The sequence below is a fragment of the Parasteatoda tepidariorum genome, chromosome 2 (genome assembly GCF_982258835.1).
Source record: "Parasteatoda tepidariorum strain Cologne lab strain chromosome 2, Ptep-v5.0, whole genome shotgun sequence".
NCBI classification, from domain to species: Eukaryota; Metazoa; Arthropoda; class Arachnida; order Araneae; family Theridiidae; genus Parasteatoda; species Parasteatoda tepidariorum.
The window spans coordinates 72,951,850-72,973,663 of record NC_141756.1 but is presented as its reverse complement, the minus strand read 5'-3'; the positions used below and the strand labels follow the sequence as shown (position 1 = coordinate 72,973,663).

The 21,814-nt window shown below is 34.2% G+C and overlaps 4 protein-coding genes across 4 annotated transcripts; 3 read left to right on the top strand and 1 right to left on the bottom strand.

Moving 5' to 3' along the window:
• Nucleotides 1-1,463: 1,463 nt before the first annotated feature.
• On the bottom strand, nucleotides 1,464-2,153 carry LOC107453080 (uncharacterized). The gene has a single exon (XM_016069760.5). It carries the CDS (start codon nucleotides 2,151-2,153, stop codon nucleotides 1,464-1,466), a length of 690 nt encoding a protein of 229 aa, XP_015925246.4.
• A 12,806-nt stretch (nucleotides 2,154-14,959) lies between these two features.
• Nucleotides 14,960-16,832, top strand: LOC147815853 (uncharacterized). Its single transcript, XM_087156627.1, has 2 exons — nucleotides 14,960-15,542; nucleotides 15,886-16,832. The coding sequence occupies exons 1-2, from the start codon at nucleotides 14,960-14,962 to the stop codon at nucleotides 16,830-16,832; spliced, it is 1,530 nt and encodes a 509-aa protein (XP_087012753.1).
• A 220-nt stretch (nucleotides 16,833-17,052) lies between these two features.
• LOC147815852 (uncharacterized) lies at nucleotides 17,053-18,219 on the top strand. Its single transcript, XM_087156626.1, has one exon. It carries the CDS (start codon nucleotides 17,053-17,055, stop codon nucleotides 18,217-18,219), a length of 1,167 nt encoding a protein of 388 aa, XP_087012752.1.
• A 146-nt stretch (nucleotides 18,220-18,365) lies between these two features.
• LOC147815851 (uncharacterized) lies at nucleotides 18,366-19,803 on the top strand. The gene is made up of 2 exons (XM_087156625.1): nucleotides 18,366-18,383; nucleotides 18,814-19,803. Exons 1-2 carry the CDS (start codon nucleotides 18,366-18,368, stop codon nucleotides 19,801-19,803), a joined length of 1,008 nt encoding a protein of 335 aa, XP_087012751.1.
• Nucleotides 19,804-21,814: the final 2,011 nt, after the last annotated feature.

The following is a 21,814-nucleotide window of genomic DNA, read 5'->3' as shown; positions in this document are numbered from 1 at the left end:
GCAAATTTTTTTTGTCGAATGTAGTCGTGTGGTTTGCGTTGCATTTTCAAAATGTGGTTTATTTGCTATTTTGTGTGTGCAACATTGGTCCAATATTTTATTTTTCATCGAATTATGTTTTTAGAAACTCTATAGCTTGAAACAAGAAGTCATAAAGACTCTTTTTTTTAATGCTCTTTGTTTATCTTCCGATTTTCATGAATCAAAGATTTTAATGTTTGATTAAATTACTGAGACAATTAATTAAATAACTTCCTCCTGATCTACAAATTTTGAGTTTTTAATCTTTTAAGCTTTCTCGTTTGTTTTTAAGCTTTTGATTGATTTTCGATGATTTTTTTTCCTATTTTAAGTTTATAATTATAATTATTTTTATTTTAGAAAGTTCTCTAACAATTTTGCATTAAAAAAAATAAAAATATGCACTTTAAATAAAGGCAAGAATTAAAGCGAAACTTTAAGTAATGGAGACTAATTATCATTTTAAATGGACGCAATTGTTTGCAAGGTGGTTAAGAAGACTTTTGAGAGAGGAAGGGTACATAATAAGGATTGATAATTGCACGTAAATCCATGGAACGAAATGGCATTGTGTGCTTATTAATTTGCTTCCTTATTATTAAAAGGCATTGTAATAATAAGACAGTGTATAATAAAGCATTGTATTATATATGGCATTGCATAATGAGGCATTGCTTCCTTATTAATATTTTCTCACTAGTGATTCTTTTAATTACTACTATAATTTGAATAAATTAACTTAATTTTATATTATCTGATAATTGTCACCAAAAATTGGATTCAAATACATTCAGAATTAAAATAGATTCTGTTTTAACGTAATTTAATGACATAACGTCCACTTGGCGCGTTTTACAAGTTTATCGCCAAATCATTAAATTATGATAAAAACAAACGTTATTTCTTAAATGCAATTTTCCACAATAATTATAATTTTTATTCCTTCGTAATATTAAGACATTTAGAAACATAAAAGTACCAGTTGGAAGACACATGAATGGGAAATTCATAATAGGCATTGTCCCTAGCGGTCCACAGTGACATTATTGGCTATAGGTTGATATCCTTATGATTTGCGTGCCTTACACCTCTTCTAAGTTTGAAATGTCTGTACTGAGTCAAATCTGTATATTTATGTGACAGGCGTCATCAACAATTTTTGCATTTTATTAAATAAATACCTCAATATATATATATTTGCTTTGTTTTTTGAAAATTTCTACTAATTAAACACTGAAATAATAAATTACAGCTATATTTTATTAAAGAAGGACGCATTTTCAAAATAAAAAGACAGATTTTGGTTTGTGTCGATACTTTTGAGTTTAAATTAATATTATTTCTATTGACTCTAGGATTAGCCAGTCGTTCTAGCAATTGGCTTTTAGCGAATTAACTCATTAACTTCTCGTTTAACAAGAAAGCACCGCGAGGGGGGGAAATTACCGCGTGCCATTACACAATTTCGGAGCATTCAAATTAATAAGCAAAATTATAGGTGAACCAATCTTCAATCGCAAATTATGGGTTGGCATTCCAGGTAAATCCAGTGAATTTAAAAACTTGGCAGGATAGTTGACAACTTCATCAGGATCAACAACAGTGTCAATCGAGTTGAATGTAATTTTACTACCAGGCAATGATTGTTGCACTTTAAAATTGATTGCGTCAAGATCTAAATTTTTTGCGGCTAAAATAGCTCGCTCACGTAGCCATGCATGATTAGTATAATTATGTGGCAAATCTGGAAAGATACTTTTTATTAACTCCTCTTTGGTAGGCACCATGTTGCAAAAATTCTGTGGGAGTCGAATATATTGTGTATCTTCATACAATCGAATTTTACCATTGCCAATGTCTAACAGTTGTTCAGAGAATCTTGACGCTAATGGATCATTTTGAAGTTGAACACGCATATAAAGAGTAAGGCATAATATACTGACACTTCGCCACAGATAAGATTCCTTCAAACATGCGTTTATTTCGTCCGCATATGTCGCACGTGGAATGACGGGTAATGTTTGTCTGAAATCATCTGACAGCAGCAGTAGAGCACCACCAAAAAGCCGAGTATTATCTTTGATATCTTTTAGGGCCCTGTCGAGAGCTTCAAGCGAATGCTTGTGGGCCATTGTACATTCATCCCAGATAATAATTTTACATTTTCTCAAAGCTTCGGGCATGCCTGAATGCTTCTTTATGTTACACAATGCTTCGGGATTGGTATGAATATTCAAAGGTAATTTAAGTGCTGAATGGGCTGTCCGTCCACCATCAAGTAAGGTTGCTGCAATGCCTGATGAAGGAATTGCCAATGCAATATGATTTTGAGATCGAATGCACACAAGTATTAGTGAGATGTGGAATGTTTTACCAGTGCCACCTGGTGCGTCCAGAAAAAAAATACACCTTGTTGTGCTGCAATTGACACGTTAATTTGATCATATATATTTCGTTGCTCAGCAGTAAGCAATCGTTTATTGTTAGCAACAGAAGTAGCCAGAGAAGTCATATTGAACTGGTGTACACGTTGAACGTCGCTGTTGATGATATCTGCTGATTGGAGGATTGGCGCTGGTATGCCAAAATTTATGAGCGGCATGTTCGAAATAAGAATACAAATATCCTCAATCATTATTAATGCCTCGTTATATATTTCTGCGGAGAATTCAATACTGAGATTTTGATTAGTAATTCTAATCCGATGCAAAATATCCTCACTCATTGAGTCTTTATATTTATTCTACAGAGCAGATGCTTCAGACGGAAAACACGTTGTCAATATTATTGAAAATAATTGACGAATTTGCTGTGGAGATGAGCTCAGTACTGCATCTGCAAGTGTGAGGTCCCAATGGTTATCATCCTCCAATAAATGTAACTCACGACACGCATCAAAGAAAGTGCCGTATGAAGTACCGTTGACTTTTCGCAAGTATTGGAAGGATATCGGTCCAGGAACGTTAACCAATAACAAACACAGAAAAAAGCATTCGTGTTGCTTAGGATGAACTGTATATAATCGTCCTAAAGTATTTGTCATAACTATGTCGGCAAATCCTGGGACTGGAGTGCCTCGTTTCCGTGGTTCCCAACTTTTTAATTGTTTATTCCATGTAAAAAATTTAGGAACATCAGTATACATTAATGTCCTTGCAAATTCACCAACAATATCTTGTCGATTGCAAAGGTTGAAAAATTCAGTAAGAGTTGTTTTTGGAGCTGTTAAAGCTTGTTGTAGTGCATTCTATTCTGTGAAATAAACACGCTGTCCATTTTCAAGATGCACAGCCAAATGTACAACAGCAGGATCCCTTTCATGTATAGGAAATGTAAAAATTCGCTAAATAGCTTCATTACTACTTATGTATCGTCCCATTTGATAATGTGTTATTTCGTCATTCTTATTTACATTTTGAACAGCAAATATAGCTTTACCACTGCCCTTATTAACGTACTTACAAAGGTACTTGATAGACTTCACCGAACTGAATAACTCAACGTTTATGTGTGCTTTATAGGTTTTGCACAGCAATGGCGAGTATGGAACCACCCAGCGATTATAGATGTCAACTCTTACACCGTTTGATAGACGCAATTCATATGATTGACTGCCATTGTCTACATCTCTACGACGGTAAGATGGATAACCATCGATATTGGTGATAGTGTCAGTTTGACTTGGTTTAGGAAAACGTTTCGTACATTTTCCCTTATCCGTACATGGTGACATCATATTGAGAGAACCACGTGGACATTGGATCATATTAGTAGTCACAATATCAAACAATTCTTGATCAGCATTCGAATTTGGAATTTCCGCTGAAATAATTTTGTCAATTACTTCTGGGCGTACTTTGTCCACCAACCAAATCAAAATATGCGCATGAGGTAAACCTCGTTTTTGCCATTCAACAGAATAAGTTTCACCAAATACCGAGTGATGCGTAATCAATTTCATCAGAGATTTAAATTTTTGTTTGAACACACGTGCAATGATATCATGGCGATGCATCGATGTTTGACCTGATAGCAGCAAATTTTTAATTTCATCCCAGTTTGGATTACACATAAATGTGATAAAAAGATCTGGTCGGCCGTATGCGCTTACGTAAGTCATGGCGTCTTGAATATATTCTTGCATATGACGCGGACTACCAATGTATGATGATGGAAGAATATATGCGGTACCGATGTTGTTGATATCATTTGTTGCATCTACGTTACCGATTATGGCGTCACGCAAGTGAATGTACTCCTCAGAACGAAGTTTCGCTTGATTAAATTTTATATAACGCAATCTCTCACTTTCGATTTTTACAACAATGTACTGATGAAATAGCTGTCTGCATCGGAGAATGTTATTATCTTCATTTTCACGAATCATCAACCGCTATGCGTAGAAGTTCATCGCACTAACTTTCTTGATTAGTTCTTCACCTGTAAAGAAAACTATTTATAAGATGAACAGAAATAATTGGTTCAAAAAAATTGTAAAATAATCTATAAGTTGTGCCTGTTGTTGGATTCCTTTGTTTAATATTTAAATGATATCCATCTTCTCCTTCCAAAAATATCAACGGATATTGCAGTGCGTCGTAAGAACGATGATTGTCTTGAATTATTTGTATTGTATTATCTCTGCGTTGTATGCGAATATCTCGACGTTCACATGGGTCACCAGCCATAAAAATTGCAACTTCATTAACAGTTGGAACATTATATGTGCCTGCGTGCTCTCCATAGGGCACTTTGTCTGCTTTAATAACAATGGCGTAGTTGTCGTTTTGCAGTCTGTTAGAAAGAGTCTTGAACAATTGTATCAATTGGTTATGGTTTTGCAAGATCGTTTCCAAAGTGTCCACAATTTCTCGTTCCTCCATCTGCTCTATATGGTTGTATACGCATCGTGTATGAGTTTGTTGCTCCTCATCGCCCATAAAGTAAATTTGTAAGAATTTTGGATCGACATTAGGCATTGGAAGCAATGAACCAATTTGGAGGTACACTTGACCTTGAATCTTAAATGTAGATTCAAAATTACGACCATCCTCATTATGAACAATTTTTGTTGCTCCAAATGATGTCATTTGAAAGCAACAATTGAATTTACGAATTTTCCGCAAAAACAATTCCGATTGAGATGCGCTTCCAGCTAATAATATTTTCAAAGGTTCCGGTGGTGGATTTAACGGTGGAAGTGAAATTTTTCCAGATGCGCAACATAAACCAGCTGATTCACCTTTGTATTTTAAAGCATGACTGTGATGCCACAATTGGCATTACATATTTATTTCCTATCTTTTAAAAAAAATATCTTTCATTACTTAAGCTTATTTTTATTAATAGAAGAACTATATTTAAAATAAATCAAAAACTTAATATTTTTAAACGAACATAAAATATTTATTTCTTCTCTTCTAAATCAATGTAACGGATACTTTTAATTTCATTATTATGCAGACTTATTAATTCACTGTCGCCTCTAATCGAAAACAAAAATCTATTTATAACTTTTTAGTCTAAATTTCCAACTGCTAAATGTTTCGGTTGCATGGTTGCAATAATTCTCATAAATTTGTTGGCGACTCGTGATCGCCAAGGTATTCTTTTAAACCCATATTGATATGCCAGTTGGCTTTGTTTTGGCTATGATATATTATGATAAATTGCCAAATTATGGATCTCCTACCCATACTTTCTACGTCCGTTGGGAATAATTATATTCACTTGGAATTCAAAGAATTCCAAGTGAAAATTTGGTGACTAGGAGTCCCCTTTGGGGGGTTCCTGTCCCAGTCATCCTAACGGTTCAAAAAGATATGCAATCGTAGCAAAATGTTGACAAAGACTTCTTAATGTGGAAGTTATATTTCCTTGATCCCTTCAAGGGATTTATTTTTGATAATTGGTAATTATCGTGATGATTTGTATTGATGGCCATTCTCTATAATCTTCAAGAAATATTGCTTAATAAATTGGATTTTCATATTCACGATTCATATTAATTTCCTGGAGACTTTCATTTTGTTTCATCCATTTACTTTTATTAATGGCCTAAGTGAACATTCATGTATTACACTATACCAATATTGGCGGCTACTGACGGAGACACAAAACTTCCGTCATAATGACAATATTGACACTCGTTGTCCATACTACCGATAAAGATTAATGCATGTGACGAATAGTCTATTTCAGGGTCATATTCAAACGCAAGACGATTAAGTGATGCTCGTATCAATGCTGGATTATCTTGCATTCGCCGTACGCTCGTTGGCGTGTCTCTCGTTGTCTTAATGCATTTGCACGAAGACGTTGATTGCGTTGCTCTGAATTTTCATTTTCACGTGAAGATGCAACTTGATTTCTTGAATTCACATTATCCGTCAAGTGTTCTTCAACTGTTCTATTCAATCGACGATCATGGACCAATTGTGCGTTTCGAGTACGTCGACCAATATTTCTTGCTCTTCCACGAAGACGTGGCATTTCTTTGTAAAACAAAATACTGTAAAATAGTACATAAAAAATATGAGTACTTTATTGAAAATGATATTTTAATTAAGTGACAGGACTGAAAAGATTTATTGTACCAAATTTTAGATAAAAAATGTGTAATTTTATTTTTTTGCTTTTTTTTTATTTAATATTTCAAATAAGAAATTTTAAATAAAAGCAATTGAAAAAGTTTTATATGAAATCAATTAGCTTCACAAATAAATTTATAGGTTAAGGCCTGGTTTCTTAGGACAGGACGCCGTCCGCTGGAAATCAGCGCTAACCTCTGATTGGTCCATTTGTGAGTTGGATAGTATACGTCATCGAACGCTTATCTTGAACTTCAATTGCCGTCCAACTCAACTGCAGTTGGATTACAGCGTGACGTTAACCACAGAAGCAATGGCGGACAACATCCAACAGCACATTGAAATCAGCCAAGATTTTGATTTTGACATTAAACATAGCTTCTTCATTAAACATAGCACTCTTCATTTAGCTCAGCTATAATGTGTTTTTTCTTGAACAAAGTCATTATTTGTTCTCTAAAACACTGGTCGACAATAACAAAATCAATACAAATTCAAAATAAATATTTGTTTACGTTATTAACGCATGCGCAATGAGAGATAATGTCTGCGTTGAACCGACTGCTCACGCTGAGCTAACAAAAAAGTATTTTTTTGGCGTCAGATCTACGTCAACTTTCCGCTGACGCCCAGATAAGGCGTTAGTTCTAAGAAACCAGGCCTTGAGCTAACAAACCAGTATTTTGTTGGCGTCAGCGTGACGTTGACGTCCCGCTGACGCCCAGATAAGGCGCTTGTCCTAAGAAACCAGACCTTTAGAGTGGTTGTTAACCAACGCACGTATAAATTCGATCTAAAATTATACAAAATACTCACTTCAATTCCGCACTGAATCAACAAAATGTGTAGTTTTTTACATTTTTAAAATGCACATTTCAAAACTCTTCAAACACAATAATAACACGAAATTACAAATTCTATTCAACGACTCTTTTTTCTGCTCCCTATTAAATTATATGTGTATCAAAACAAACTGAAAAAATATTTACAGAAAAATAAAAGTTTTATGACTTTTATTATTTTTATGCTAGTGAGAACCAAAACAATATGGAAATGAATGAGGGAAAACTGTATCCTACCACGTGATTTCCCGGCCAATAAAAATGTAGCGTTAAACGTTTAACGCTTTCTTGTTGGAAGTCGCATAAGAAGTATAACTTTTAAGAAGTAGAATTTTTCCCACTCAATAAAAAATTAATTAAAAAAACAATTGAAATTGGACCGAATTGTGAATCTAAACCCTTCTCGAATCCTTCTGAAGGTACACAGCAAATTTCATTTAAATTGGTCCAGCCGTTTAGGAGGAGTTCAGTGACAAACACACGCACAGAAGAAATATATATATAAAGATATATTATAATCACGCTAGCACTGTGTAACAAGTTTAATAAATTAACGATTCTTTATATTTCGCATTGCGAAATATTTAAACTATAGAAAAATAAATGAATAATACACAGTCCAGTCACATTAATGTGACCACCACCTACCTTCGACGTCAAAGTGAAATAACCAATCACAGAGTGTAGGTGGCAGCACATTACAGTGTAGTGTATATATTGGATGTCCTAAGGCATCGAAAAGCATTTGAGTCGCTGGCGCAATGCAGAAATGTAGCGATTTATCCGACGTCCAAAAGGGCATGATTATTGGCTTTCGGGCCAAGGGTGGAAGAATTTCGGAAACGACTGATTTTGTGAACTGTTCGCGTACCGCCGTGGTAAAAGTATACCGTGCATGGCAAAATGGCACTATACAAAACGAGCGGCGTGGCACATGTGGTGCACCACGGGCCAAAGATGGCAGAGGCGAATGAAGGCTACGGAGATGCGTTCAGACGAATAGACGTGCAACTGTTGAGCAACTGACCGTCCAGATGAACCAAGGGGCTACCAAGAGTGTATCCTCAACAACTGTTCAGCGAACGTTGCTGCGCATGAGCCTCCGCAGCAGACGCCTGGTTAATGCACCTATACTGACTGCTGTTCATCGGTGACGAAGGCTGGAATTTGCACGCCAGTACCGCAACTAGACGTCCACAGAGTGGCAACAGGTGGCTTTTTCCGATGAATCACATTTTATGCTCCATGGGACAGATGGACGTTGGCGTATACGGCGTGAAACGTCTGAAAGCAACACCCTGCAACAATTGCCGGAAGGCTGCAGGCTGGAAGAGGGAGCGTTATGGTTTGGGGAATGTTTTCTGGCATTCGCTGGGTTTCACTCATCATTGTGGAAGGCACGATGGATCAGTACAAGTACGTATCTGTCCATGCGGACCATGTCCACCCCTACATGCAAATGAGTTTTCCTCAGAATGATGGCATCTACCACCAGGACAATGCGAGGTGTCATACAGCTCGCAGTGCATGTGCGTGGTTCGAAAAGCACCAGGATGAATTTACCGTACTCCCCTGCCCGGCAAACTCACCGGATTTAAACCCAATCGAGAATCTGTGGGACCACCTCGATCGGGTTGTTCGTGCCATGGATCCTCAACCGCGTAATTTAGCGCAGCTGGCCACGGCACTGGAGTTGGCATGGCTCAACATCCCAGTGAACACTTTCAGAAACCTAATTGACTTTCTTCCTGCACGTCTCGTTGCGGTCTGCTCTGCCAAAGGTGGTCATTCTGGCTTTTGACAGGTGGTCACATTAATGTGACCGGACTGTGTAAATTAATTAAAAAATAAATAAATAAGTAAGTACGTAAAATGAAAAACGAAAGATAATTTGCTATTACATATAATTAGTTTTAGATTTATCACTATAGTTTTCAAATAATGCTTATTTATTTGACAATATCCTTTTGAGCAATATAAAATCATTTTTCTTTAAACTTCAGAAGAAATTTAGAGTGCAGATTGAATTATTCATAGTCCGATTCTAGTACTCATATAGTGAATAGCGGTTCAATAGTACATCTGAAAAGATATAGCTAACATAATTTTTATGATGAATGTCTACGTCAGCGATGACGAATTGAGTGAGTAAGAGAGCTATATATTACACAGCAGTACATCTGTTAATATTTGGGCTATGTCAATCTCTTTTATGTTTGCTCTGAGACTCAGAGCCTTCTTCTTGATTTATTAAGGAATTTCTCGTTGTCGGAGAGAGAGGGAGACTATATATAAATTGAAAAATATTAAAATTTGTTCTCATTGTTATTGAGCTCAAATCCAAATATTCTTTGTATATTGTACGTATTATTGAGGATATTATAAAATAAATATTCAGAAGAATGTAAATATTAGAAACTCCTTATGTGGTAAATCTAATATTTTTTTAAATAAGTTTTTGAGTCTGATTGAAAACTGATTGTAACATCTGATTGAACTGTAATCAAGATATAACTTAAAAATTTGATGTTCATCAAAACCAATTCTATGCAGGCTGTTTCAAAACCAATTCCATGCATAATAAACTTGATCAGCAGTTGAATGAATTCGAATTTAATCAGGTTGTTTATTTCACTTCTCTTTTCACAATTGTAAGAAACTGTAATATTAATTGTGCCAAAAACGTTGTTTTTTTTATTTGAAAAGTACAGTTCATTGGAACTTTTTAAATAAAAAAAAAACTTTCTTTTAAGTTTTTTCCTTCATTATGTTATACTCAATGTTTGTTTAGTCATCATTGATAGTATATTCAGACGATATGCATTAACTTGAATTTGAGGGGTCAAAAGAAAAACTTCGACTCATCGAAAGTTTGACTTACCGACAGTTTACAGTATTCTTTTCCAGACATTTTTCGTTGAATTAAGTGCCTTTGAGTCTATGTAAATAACAAATCATTCTTTCTTTGTTAATGAAAATGTAGAATCTTCAGCGTTTTCTGTGTGCACTTCTTTGCGAATCTTAGTTGAAATTCAACTGATGCCCAATCTTCTGATAGACTTGTAACTGATTCAGATACAACTGGAAAACTCGAGCGAATTCATTTATGTTCACCAGTATTCATTTATCAGAAAATAAAGCAAAATAACTTATCTCTGGAAAATTTAGTGCATATTTATATTTTTATTAAAAGTTTCTGATAGGCTTTGTCAGTGTGAGATAGACGCAAGAGATAAAAAGGCTCCCCCCCCACTATTTCAACTTGACATGTTAGGTAGCCGGAAAAGGGAAGAGCCAACTAATAAGCATGCACCAACGTAAAAAAGAAAGTTAAAACAAGATTTATCTTATTTTGCGTAATTCTGTGATCTCTGATATTCTTTTTTTTAAGATCTAATTGTAAAGTAAATTCTAATGTTAGACGATAGTATAATTGGTTGTTCGAAACGTTATGTGAAGATCTGTAAGATAATATAAGACTGGTAGGGATCAATTTCCATTCTTACAAGCATGATGGTAATCATTTGTAGATCGATATTTATCACGTAAAAATAACGTTTGGGCGAATAAGAGCGCACGGCTGCAGTGGCGTAGCGAGCTTAACTCGCGCCCGGGGCACAATACCCTTTCAGCGCCCCCTCCCATTCGAAAACCGTATAATATTATATGTAAAATATACTCGCAATTTAATAAATAAATAAAGTAAAATGAATAAAGTCATAGACTCAAGCTAGGCTTTAAATTTGAGACAAAAAATGTAGTTGAGAGAACAAGACTAGATTTTGAAATGTATATGATCATCTGGAATTAGTTCAAAACATACCTATTATTTATTTTACATATTTATAAAGAAATATTTTAAAAACACGCAGTTTTAAAACAATAAAAAAGTAAATATTTATTATCTCTAAGGAGATACATATATTTAATAATCATATGATTATAATACATTAATAAAACTAATTACTATGTCTAAATTTTCCGTGCTTTTGATGAAGCAAATGTATCAATAATATCATCAAAATTGATCATTTAAAATTTTTCTCTTTCCACACTTAAAAATGCTAGGTCGCTTAGGCGATCTGTCAAAATTAATTTTAATTTGCTGAATGAACGTTCGCAGCTAGCAATTGATACTGAGATAGTCAGGAGTACTTGAAATGTCGCTCTCAGATTTGGAAAAACATCTCCATTCTAGATTGATTATAAAAGCAAGAAATTCTAATGGAGTTTTAGGTTTAATTTCTTTTCTACTGCGGAGTAACATTTTGCTGTCACATATTTTGATAAAAAGTTCTATTACATTGAAATATGTATTATAAAATTCACCCATATTTTTACAATTTTTTTTCAAGGTTGTTATCAACATTATCCTTGTTTAAAAAAATTTCAACGTCTAGTAGAAATCCAAATTTGAAATTAAGGTCACTTAATCGTGTGCACATTTCTTGTTGGAGACGATCAAGAGTGCTTTTCATAATGCGAGAAATTTCACTTTCTGCGGAAAGACCACCTAAGCCAATTCTCCAGGCACGTATTGTTGTATAAATATCCCATTTTTCACAAAGAGATTCTGCTTTTTCTATTGCTTCTTTACAGAGCTTGTCTCAAATTTCGTCTAGTTCAGTCGCTAATGATTCAAGATCATGGAATACTTCTCAAAAATTCATTCTAGGATCTTGTAATCTGAGCTGCACACGATCAATCCTTTTTAAGATTTCGTACCAGAAATGAACTAAAGTTATAAAACTAAAAGTTAGTATATTTTGCAACAGAATTGTAGCTTCACTTCTATTGTCACTTGTAGTGGTAGTGTGCTTTGCTAATTTTTCTGTTAGTTCTTTTATATTCTCTAGCCCATAAATGATAACGATAACCGCTTGTATTCTGGCTCTCCATCGCGTTTCAGATGTATGACCTGCCATCACGGCAGCATTATCGTAACATTGTGATCTGCAGTTTGTTAATGAAATTTCATCGCAATTTAATTTCTCTAAAATTGTATTTTCGATCGAGGCTGCATCTTTAGCACGTATTTCAATAAAACTCAAAAAAGATTCTTTGATGGAAACTTTTTTATTGATAAAATCAGCATCTACATACCTAGCGACTTGGGACATTTGTTCTCGATGAGAGATATTAGGAGTTGAATCAAACAAAAGTCCATAATATTTATTTCTTTTGATATCGTTTATTAGTTGGTTTCGAACTGTAGATGCCAGAAAGATGAATGAATTCATTTTGAATCTGTGGTGCCAAATATGAGAACAACAAATTTTTCTGTTAACAAATTTTTTCATACTCCATTCACTTAATAATAGAATCATCGAGTAGATGTAGTAAGTAATCTTATTTGATTTATTACTTACCAAGAATGCCTTGAACTTGAAAGGTAGTAACATAGTGAAATATACAATATAATTTGTGCTGACATTAAACTTATATACAACATTTAATAACATTTCATTTTTATTCTAAGCAGAGCGCGATGACAAGGACGTGAATTAAATATTGAAATATATTTAATATGAATTTAATATACTATTTAATATGAATGAAATATTATGAGTAATATTTATGAATTAACATTTATTATATTACACTGGCATTAATTTAAAATATATTTTCCAGTAATCAATTATAATAAAAAATATTATCCAGCAATTTTTTGTTTTGCGAACCATTTGGCGCCCCTTTGTGAGTAGCGCCCGGGGCATGATGCACCACCTTGCCCACCCCTCGCTACGCCACTGCACGGCTGTTGAGGTAGAATAAGCAGTACCAGTCTCGTCCGATGAAGTTTCTATATAACTTTGACTCATATTGCAGCGTTCTACTCGATTCAAAGAAAAAAAAAGTGGCTTTGGACCAACAAGAATTATTAATGATTTCAAAAAAGATCTTTAAAAAAAGATTGAGAAATACCATTTTTGATAAATATGAATATGCGTGAAACGCGATCTTTCAAATTTTGCTAAAATCAGCAGTATAATCCACAAGTTTCAATATCATCTAGTTACGACCATGTTAACTTTTTTACGAAAGAGGGTTTGGCAAAGAGCCTCTTAACATAGAGTGTTAGATGGTGTAAGCTTACTTTGATCTACAAGAACAAACCATGACAGATAGTTGATGACATTTAATAAGCCAGACTTACCATGAATAAAATAAAACAACGTAAGTAAATCACAAATAATCAAAATCTTTGTGCTTAATTCACGCTGTTTTGATTTCTTCATGCATTGCATGAAGAATATCCCATTTTCATTTGGATGGCTTACCATCACTGCAATATGGAAAAAGTGAAGGGCTACTTATTATTTGTATTAATAAAGAAATAAGAGAAAACGTCTTAGGGAAATAGGAGAAAAGTGAATCTGTAGTATTTATTGTTTTCCTGAACCGTGAGCTGAATACCAATGTCACAAGAACTTGAGTTGCAATTTATTAAGTTGTAGTTTATTGATGCGGGTGCTTATCTCCTTCCCACACCATGCTTCACATCTTCATAATATGCTTTTTAATCCACATTAAAGATCCTCAGAAATAATTTTATGAATCAGTTGATAAGTAAGTATAACAGTTACGTACATTATAAATACATTACGTAGATACTAGATTGTTAACAGTAGCATAGATAAGTACTGTTTAATAGGTTAAATTACTTTTACACAATAAGATGTAATGTGCGTAACATCAAATAAGATTAAAGATTTTATTTTTATTTATATTTTGTTATACTTGACGAAAAATTTTTACTATGCCTGTTCCAGACGCAAGTGCGTGAACGCAGATGCAGTGATTACCAGACGCAAATGCGTGAACGCAGATGCAGTGATTATTTATTATATTATTTATTATATTATTTCTTACATTATTCTTTTGTTGGCAACATGTATATATTCTTTGTGTACACTTGTGATAGTAAAAGAGTTTGTTCTATGAGATACTTGTTTTAGTGTTGATTGTAATTAGATTACATTTACGTTTATAGCCAACACATTTTGGTGCCGAAACAACTCGGTTTAAAATTAAATACGAATCAGATGAATAATTTACGCAGTCCACTCTTTTAAAAACTAGCGAAACGTCAAACATCAGTATTACTCAATGATGGAGAAACAAAACGATAAAGAACTTGGCGATAGTCTGGCACTTTTGAAAAGAAAAAGAAGAACAGTGCGAGGTAATGTTACTCGATTTATTACGCAATTAAATTCCGATCTTTCTGCAACCTCTGACACTTTAAATGAAAATGTCGAATATATTAGTCATCGGCTTTCCGATTGCTTGTTAGAAATGAAGAAATTGGATAATGACATACATAGTTTATTAGCAGATAGTGATTATGACAATGATATTATTCAATGTGAAGAATACGTGGATAATGCCGAGCTCGCTTTCTTTAAAGCAAAAAAATTTGGTAGTAGAACTAATTTTGAATTTAATACGTTCCAATCGCCAGAAGTAACCGTTTCTCAAATACCTGTTACACAAGTACCCGTTATGCAATTACCCGTTTCTCAATCTCACACAGTGAAACTTCCTACTATTAAACTCGATACTTTTCGAGGTGATATTGAACAATGGCAGTGTTTCTGGGAACAATTTAAATCTTCTATTGACGATAATAATAGTCTATCATTAATTGATAAACATGTGTTTTTGCGAGGATATTTAGAAGATGAACCAAGACGTTTAGTCGACGGAATCAGTGTTAGTGCCAGCACATATGAAACTACAAAAGCTCTTCTTCAAAACCGATATGGCGACAAAAACAGAATAATTCAAGCCCATTTAGACTTTTTGGAAAATATTTCGCCAATACGTAATCCCACTCCTATTGCATTGAATGAAGTATTTATAGAATGCAACAGAAGACTAAACGCTTTAACGGCTTTAGGAGAGGATATCAACGCTTGCGGGCGCGTTTTAGCTCCAAAAATTTTACGTGCCTTTCTGGATGATATTTGTCGCCGATGGATCATTTACGCAAAAGGAGAGAAAATATCTGAAAGTGATATGAATAAACTAGTGCAATATTTATCTAAAGAAGTAGAAGGTGCTCTCACAACACTAAAAATTCGAGGTGAGCAAAACTTTGATTGCACATAAGACATCTACAGCAGCCTTGCATGAGAATTCTAAAAAGATTAACCAGACTAAAAAACCATCTCCATTTTGCCCCTTCTGTGAAATTAACGGTCACTGGCCGCAAGATTGTACGATTATAACTGATATTGATACTCGAATCCAAAAATTAAAAACCTCTGGTAGATGCTTCCTGTGTACTAATCGTGGCCATAGTATAAAAAATTGCCTTCGCAGAGATAAAGCGTTCTGCATAAGATGCAAAAGGAAGCACCATGTCTCTATTTGTAGAATAAACAGTTCAAATCAACCTAGCCACTCTATTTCTACAAATAACATAGATACTCGTACACCTAATTTTACTCACTTACAGACTGCTCGAGTACATATAACTGGCCCAACTGGTATTACTAAGCTTACAAGATGCATTTTAGATTGTGGAAGTCAAACCAGTTTCATTCATTCACATCTTGTAGACTACCTAAAATTAGATGTTATTAGCTCTGATTCACTTGAAATTCATGCATTCGAATCATCAAATCAGGCTCAATCGAGACGCAAAGTAAGATTTAAACTATCAAGTATTTGGAATCGATCGGAAATTTATCTACATGCATTTGAAAGTTCTAATAGATATGCAGTTCATCCATCAGTTCCATTAGAGATTGCTTCTATGGCTCACAAGAAAAAATTTAAGCTTGCTGACCCGAATGACACTCTGCAAGACATGCCTATCGAAGTTTTGATTGGTGCAGATTTTTACTGGACGGTGGTGAATTCTGAGATTCCTTTCAGACTTTCGAAAACAATTGTGCTCATTCCATCAATCTTTGGCTGGATTTTGTCTGGATCCAGATCTTATACATCTGTCGCTTCTTTATCGTCAGTTCATAATATTAGCATCACATCACCATATATTTTGGATGATCAAGTTAGGAAATTCTGGGACTTAGATACTTTAGGTATTAAAACCATGCAAGACAAAGAAATGTCCATTCGCAATTCTGAAATATTGGAAGACTTTCGCAGCTCTTATGAAGTCCTAGAAAATCGTCGTGTTGTTAGATTGCCTTGGAAGAAAGACGTTACTCTTTCTTCAAATAACTATCAAGTAGCATCAAAACGCTTCAATACATTGCGCAAGAAGCTCCAAACAGATCCTAGCTTAAAGGAAATGTATGTTACACTCATGGAAGATTACATAGACAAAAGGCAAGTTGAAATAGCACCGGAAAATCATGATAAAGAAGAAAAAAAACTATTACATACCCCATCATGTAGTCATTAAAGAGAAAAACGCAGAAATTAAGGGACGAATAGTGTTCGACGCCTCTTCTCACACACCAGGCCATCCATCATTAAACGATGTTCTAGAACAAGGTCCCAACTTACTTCCAGAAATTTTAGCCACCTTATTACGATTTCGTCTTCACAAGCAAGCAATTATTAGTGATGGAAGTCAGGCTTTTTTACAATTAACCTTGTAGGAAAAAGACAGATGTGCTACTATGTTTCTATGGTTCAAAACTAGGAAAAATAATGATGGACATTTGCAGCTAGAGAATGAAATTGTGGTCTATCAATTTACACGTTTGCCCTTTGGATTAACCAGCAGCCCATTCCTTCTTTCAGCTACACTTGACGAATTATGCTGCATGTACTCCAACATTTATCCCACAGCAGCTAAACATCTAAAAGGCAATATTTTCATGGATGATTTCGTTGTGGGAGTTGATTCAGAAATCGAAGCGAAGACCCTATTTCACGAAATGCAAGAACTCACGAGTCTTATAAGCCTTCCCTTAGCGAAATGGAGTACCAACTCACAAGTTTTGAAAAACGAATGGAAGAAAGAAAAAATAAAGTTTAAAAGTAAGACTCAAGTCTTAGGTGTTCATTGGGATACAGAGGAAGATTCGTTTCATCAAAATATTAAGGAGCATGACCACGATTTATTTAAGGAACCGGTCACTAAACGCTTACTTCTGAAAACAATCTCAAAGATTTTTGATCCCTTGGGAATTTTCTCACCATCTACTGTAGTAGGAAAAATTCTCTTTCAAGATAAATGGCTATGCGGTATTGAATGGGACGAACTTTTACCCCCATCTATCGCATCAAGGTGGTCAAAATGGATTACAGACTTACCACATTTAAACAACATTCGAATCCCCAGATGGATTGGAATATCTTCCGCTGATGTTACCATTCATGTATTCTGCGATGCTTCGGAACGTGCTTACGGAACAGTGCTATATGTACGATTCACAGAAGATACTAAATTTCATGTTCGAATGGTTTGCAGTCGTAATAGACTTTCTCCTCTGAAAAGAATAACACTTCCCCGCTTAGAGCTGTTAGCCGCATTATTGGGTGCTCGATTACTCCATTATTTTTGTACAGAAACTAAACTGGATAGAAACACAGCGACACTTTGGAGTGACTCAACAGTTGCTTTAAATTGGATACAAGGTGATCCAAATCGTTGGAAAACCTTTGTCTGTAACCGAACGAACGAAATTCTCAATTACACAAATCCAACACAATGGCGGCATTGCCCTAGCAATGAAAATCCTGCCGACCACTTGCCTCGTGGTGTTGCACCAACAGAGCTTAAATCATTGGATCTTTGGTGGCTAGGACCAACCTGGCTAACACAATCATCAAAGTTTTAGCCTTCAAAACAACTGAGTAACGCTAATCCAGATATTCATGCTGAACTACGTAAACCAGCTTCTCAATCTTTATTGATAACTTCTTACCAACCTCTTATTGATATATCGCGCTTCAGTTCATATATGAAACTTCTTAGAGTTACAGCATGGATATTTCGTTTCTTGTATAACTGTCGATCCAAACAACCCATTTCTATTGACCTCACATGTGATGAGCTTAACACAGCAAAAAACTATTGGATTCTTACAGTGCAAAAGCAATGCTTTTCGGCAGAGCTTCACGCTTAACAAAATAATTCCCCTTTGCCAAAATCTTCAAAAATTAGCCGTTTCAACCCATTTTTTCAAGAAAATCTCATACGATTTGGAGGCAGATTACAGTTCGCATCGCTCAAAAATGAGCAAAAACACCCTTTGCTTCTTGATGGCTCTCATCCTTTTGTACATCTTTTCATATACTACACACACGTGAAGCTTCATCACTTAGGTGTTCAAATAGTACTTTCAGAAATTCGTTCTAACTTCTGGATAATACGAGGACGTGAAGCCATTAAACGAGTGCTCTGTAAATGTCTACCTTGTAAACTCTCACAGGCATCTAGAAGTCAACAAATCGAAGCTCTTTTACCAAGGGACAGAATTACACCTTGCCTTCCATTTACTACTATTGGCATAGACTTCGCTGGCCCACTTTATGTTCGTAACTTGAAACCTTTAAATACAGCCTATATCGCACTTTTCACTTGCTCAACTACTCGTGCTGTACATATTGAACTAGTCTCTGATCTCACTACTGACAAATTTCTCATGGCCTTAAAAAGATTTGTAGGCAGAAGAGGAATCCCTCATACAATATACACTGACAACGCCACTACCTTCCATGCCGCTAATAAAGAGCTATCCATTTTATGGGACAACTTAACATCGTCAAAAGTTCAGCAATATTATGCCCAGACGGGAATTAAGTGGAAATTTATTGTTGCACAAGCGGCTTGGTGGGGAGGATGGTGGGAACGTTTGATCGGACTAACAAAAAGATGTTTGCAAAAATCTCTTGGTCGAACCTTGTTAGATGAAGAAGGTCTTTCTACAGCATTAGTTGGTGTTGAAGCCGCATTAAATTGTCGACCGTTAGTTTATGAACAAGGAAATGATGATCCTGAAGAAACATTAACACCATCCCATTTTCTTACCGGTAAAAGACTTACAACCATACCTTCACAGCCTGAAGCATCTAGTAGAAATCTGACAAAATTGTACAAGCAACAACAGGATTTATTAGACGCATTTTGGAAGAAATGGTCTAAGGACTATCTATTGCAATTAAGATCTTTCCACCAAGTTCGTAACGTTCAAAAATCATCTCATGTTCGTGTTGGAGACGTAGTATTACTCCACGAAGATGTAAGACCACGACATACGTGGAAAAGAGCATTGTTAACCGGACTAATTAAAGAACGCGATGGAAAAGTCCGCACTTGTACTTTACGATCTGATGGCAAGGAAATATCCCGACCTGTTCAACTGATCATTCCTCTTGAGGTTGATCAGAGTGGGGAGGATGTTCCAGACGCAAGTGCGTGAACGCAGATGCAGTGATTATTTATTATATTATTTATTATATTATTTCTTACATTATTCTTTTGTTGGCAGCATGTATATATTCTTTGTGTACACTTGTGATAGTAAAAGAGTTTGTTCTATGAGATACTTGTTTTAGTGTTGATTGTAATTAGATTACATTTACGTTTATAACCAACACAATGCCAATATCCCTCCAATCAATCTATTTTCAATGACACAAACCATTACAATTGTTATAAGAACTTATAAGAAGTTGTGGTTTAAAGTTGTGATTCATTAAGTTGTAATTTATTGTTTATTATTTTTCCCAACACCACACACATCTTCTTCATAATGCGTCTTTTTCTTCACTATATTGACCTTCAGAAATAACTTTATACATAAGTTTGTTAAGTGGGTATAAATACATAAGTTTTTACACAATTGGAAATAAATGCGCACACCGTCATTGATGTAGTTCTATTGGTTGTTTTTATTGCTTAGTTTTATTTATTTATAATTTAAGAAAAAAATAACTCCCAGCAACCTATTTCAAATTTTTTTAAAAGGAAAATATAAACTTTTTTTAAACTGCATTTTTATAGCTTGCTCAAATATCTTGCTTTCTATCGAAACTAAAAGAATTCTTGAAAATTGTTTTCTTATCTTCAAGTACTAGTTATTATTTATACGTTAAGATACTTAAAAACATAAGAAAAGTATTTTTAAGTCGAGATGTATAAAAATATTGTTTCAAACAATTTATTTAACAAGGGATTACCATTGTTTTTACTCGTATTTAACAATGCTCTAAATATGCAGAAATAACAAATAACATTAATGATCCTAATTTTTTTGTGATCTATAAAAAAAGTTTCAAAATAACAATAAATGCTTTAAAATCATATTTTGTTATCAATTTCATATTTAAATTCAAAGATATACCAAAAGATGTTTCAAAAACAAATTTGAGCAAAAGAAAATAGCAAAACTTAATCATAAATTCTTTGCTTTGAGAAGGATAATTAAAAACCATTCAATTAATTTGCCTCTTAGGAATGTAAATAAAAATCTGGTTTTCGAACTAAAACCTTTTGATAAAGAAATTTAGATAAATGTTTAAATGATTTCACTTAATTCTCTTAATGAGATGAACCAAATTAAGCTGAAATTCGTAGAGTGCTTTCTCTTAAAGTAAAAAGTAAACGGAAATCGAAAGCTTTCTTGCATTAAATTTAACTTCACATAGTACCTTGATGATAAAGCGGATATTACAAGACTAAAAAGAGAAAAAGTTAAGTAATAAATTTGCATTTAATGCATGCAGGGAATGATTCTTTTTAAAAAATAACTGAAAGTGTTCAATGTCTTCAAAGTTTTATAAAATTTTTCAGCCTATTTTAGACAAAAAAAAACTTTTCTTGCCCAGTTCAAATTTATTTAAATATACTGAAGGAATTATTCTAAACGTACAAGTTTTTTTTCTCTCTTTTAAACATTACTTATGCTTTAAAAAAATTAGAAACATTTATTGGGAATAATTTAGTAGAATGTCGTTTCTACAGTACTTAAATCCATATCTTTTACAGTAAACTACTCAGAGAAAAAATTCTGGTAAAATTACTGTCCTGGTAAAAAATTATAATTCAGATAATAAAACCAAAATATATGGTATTTTATTTCATAACCATTCATTTGGTAATCTTGTAGTTCAAATGGTAACGGTTTCTCGGAAATTTTGGTTTTCAAAATTACAGTTCTTATTACCACTCATTTAGGGACAAATTCAAAACTGAAAATTAAATGTTACCGAGTAAATGTTTTTTATGCCATGCTCTAAGGTATTATGATAAAATGATCAGATTTAACCACATTTAATAAATTTTAATACGGATTATAAAACAATATTTTTTTGTTATTTTCACTAAAATCATTACAAATTCGCTTCGTTAAAAATTACCGAGATTTTCACTATTCCCATAAGGACGGAAATTTTTTTTACCTCATTCTGGTAGTTTTTACTATTCTTTTT

What these genes read in the sequence shown, in the direction of transcription:
- LOC147815853 (XM_087156627.1), top strand. Translation starts at nt 14,960, where the DNA reads ATGCAATTACCCGTTTCTCAATCTCACACAGTGAAACTTCCTACTATT. An exon ending in CACAACACTAAAAATTCGAG is followed by an intron (nt 15,543 to 15,885) that starts GTGAGCAAAACT and finishes CAAATAACATAG; the next exon opens with ATACTCGTACACCTAATTTT.
- LOC107453080 (XM_016069760.5), bottom strand. Translation starts at nt 2,153, where the DNA reads ATGGCCCACAAGCATTCGCTTGAAGCTCTCGACAGGGCCCTAAAAGAT.
- LOC147815852 (XM_087156626.1), top strand. Translation starts at nt 17,053, where the DNA reads ATGTTTCTATGGTTCAAAACTAGGAAAAATAATGATGGACATTTGCAG.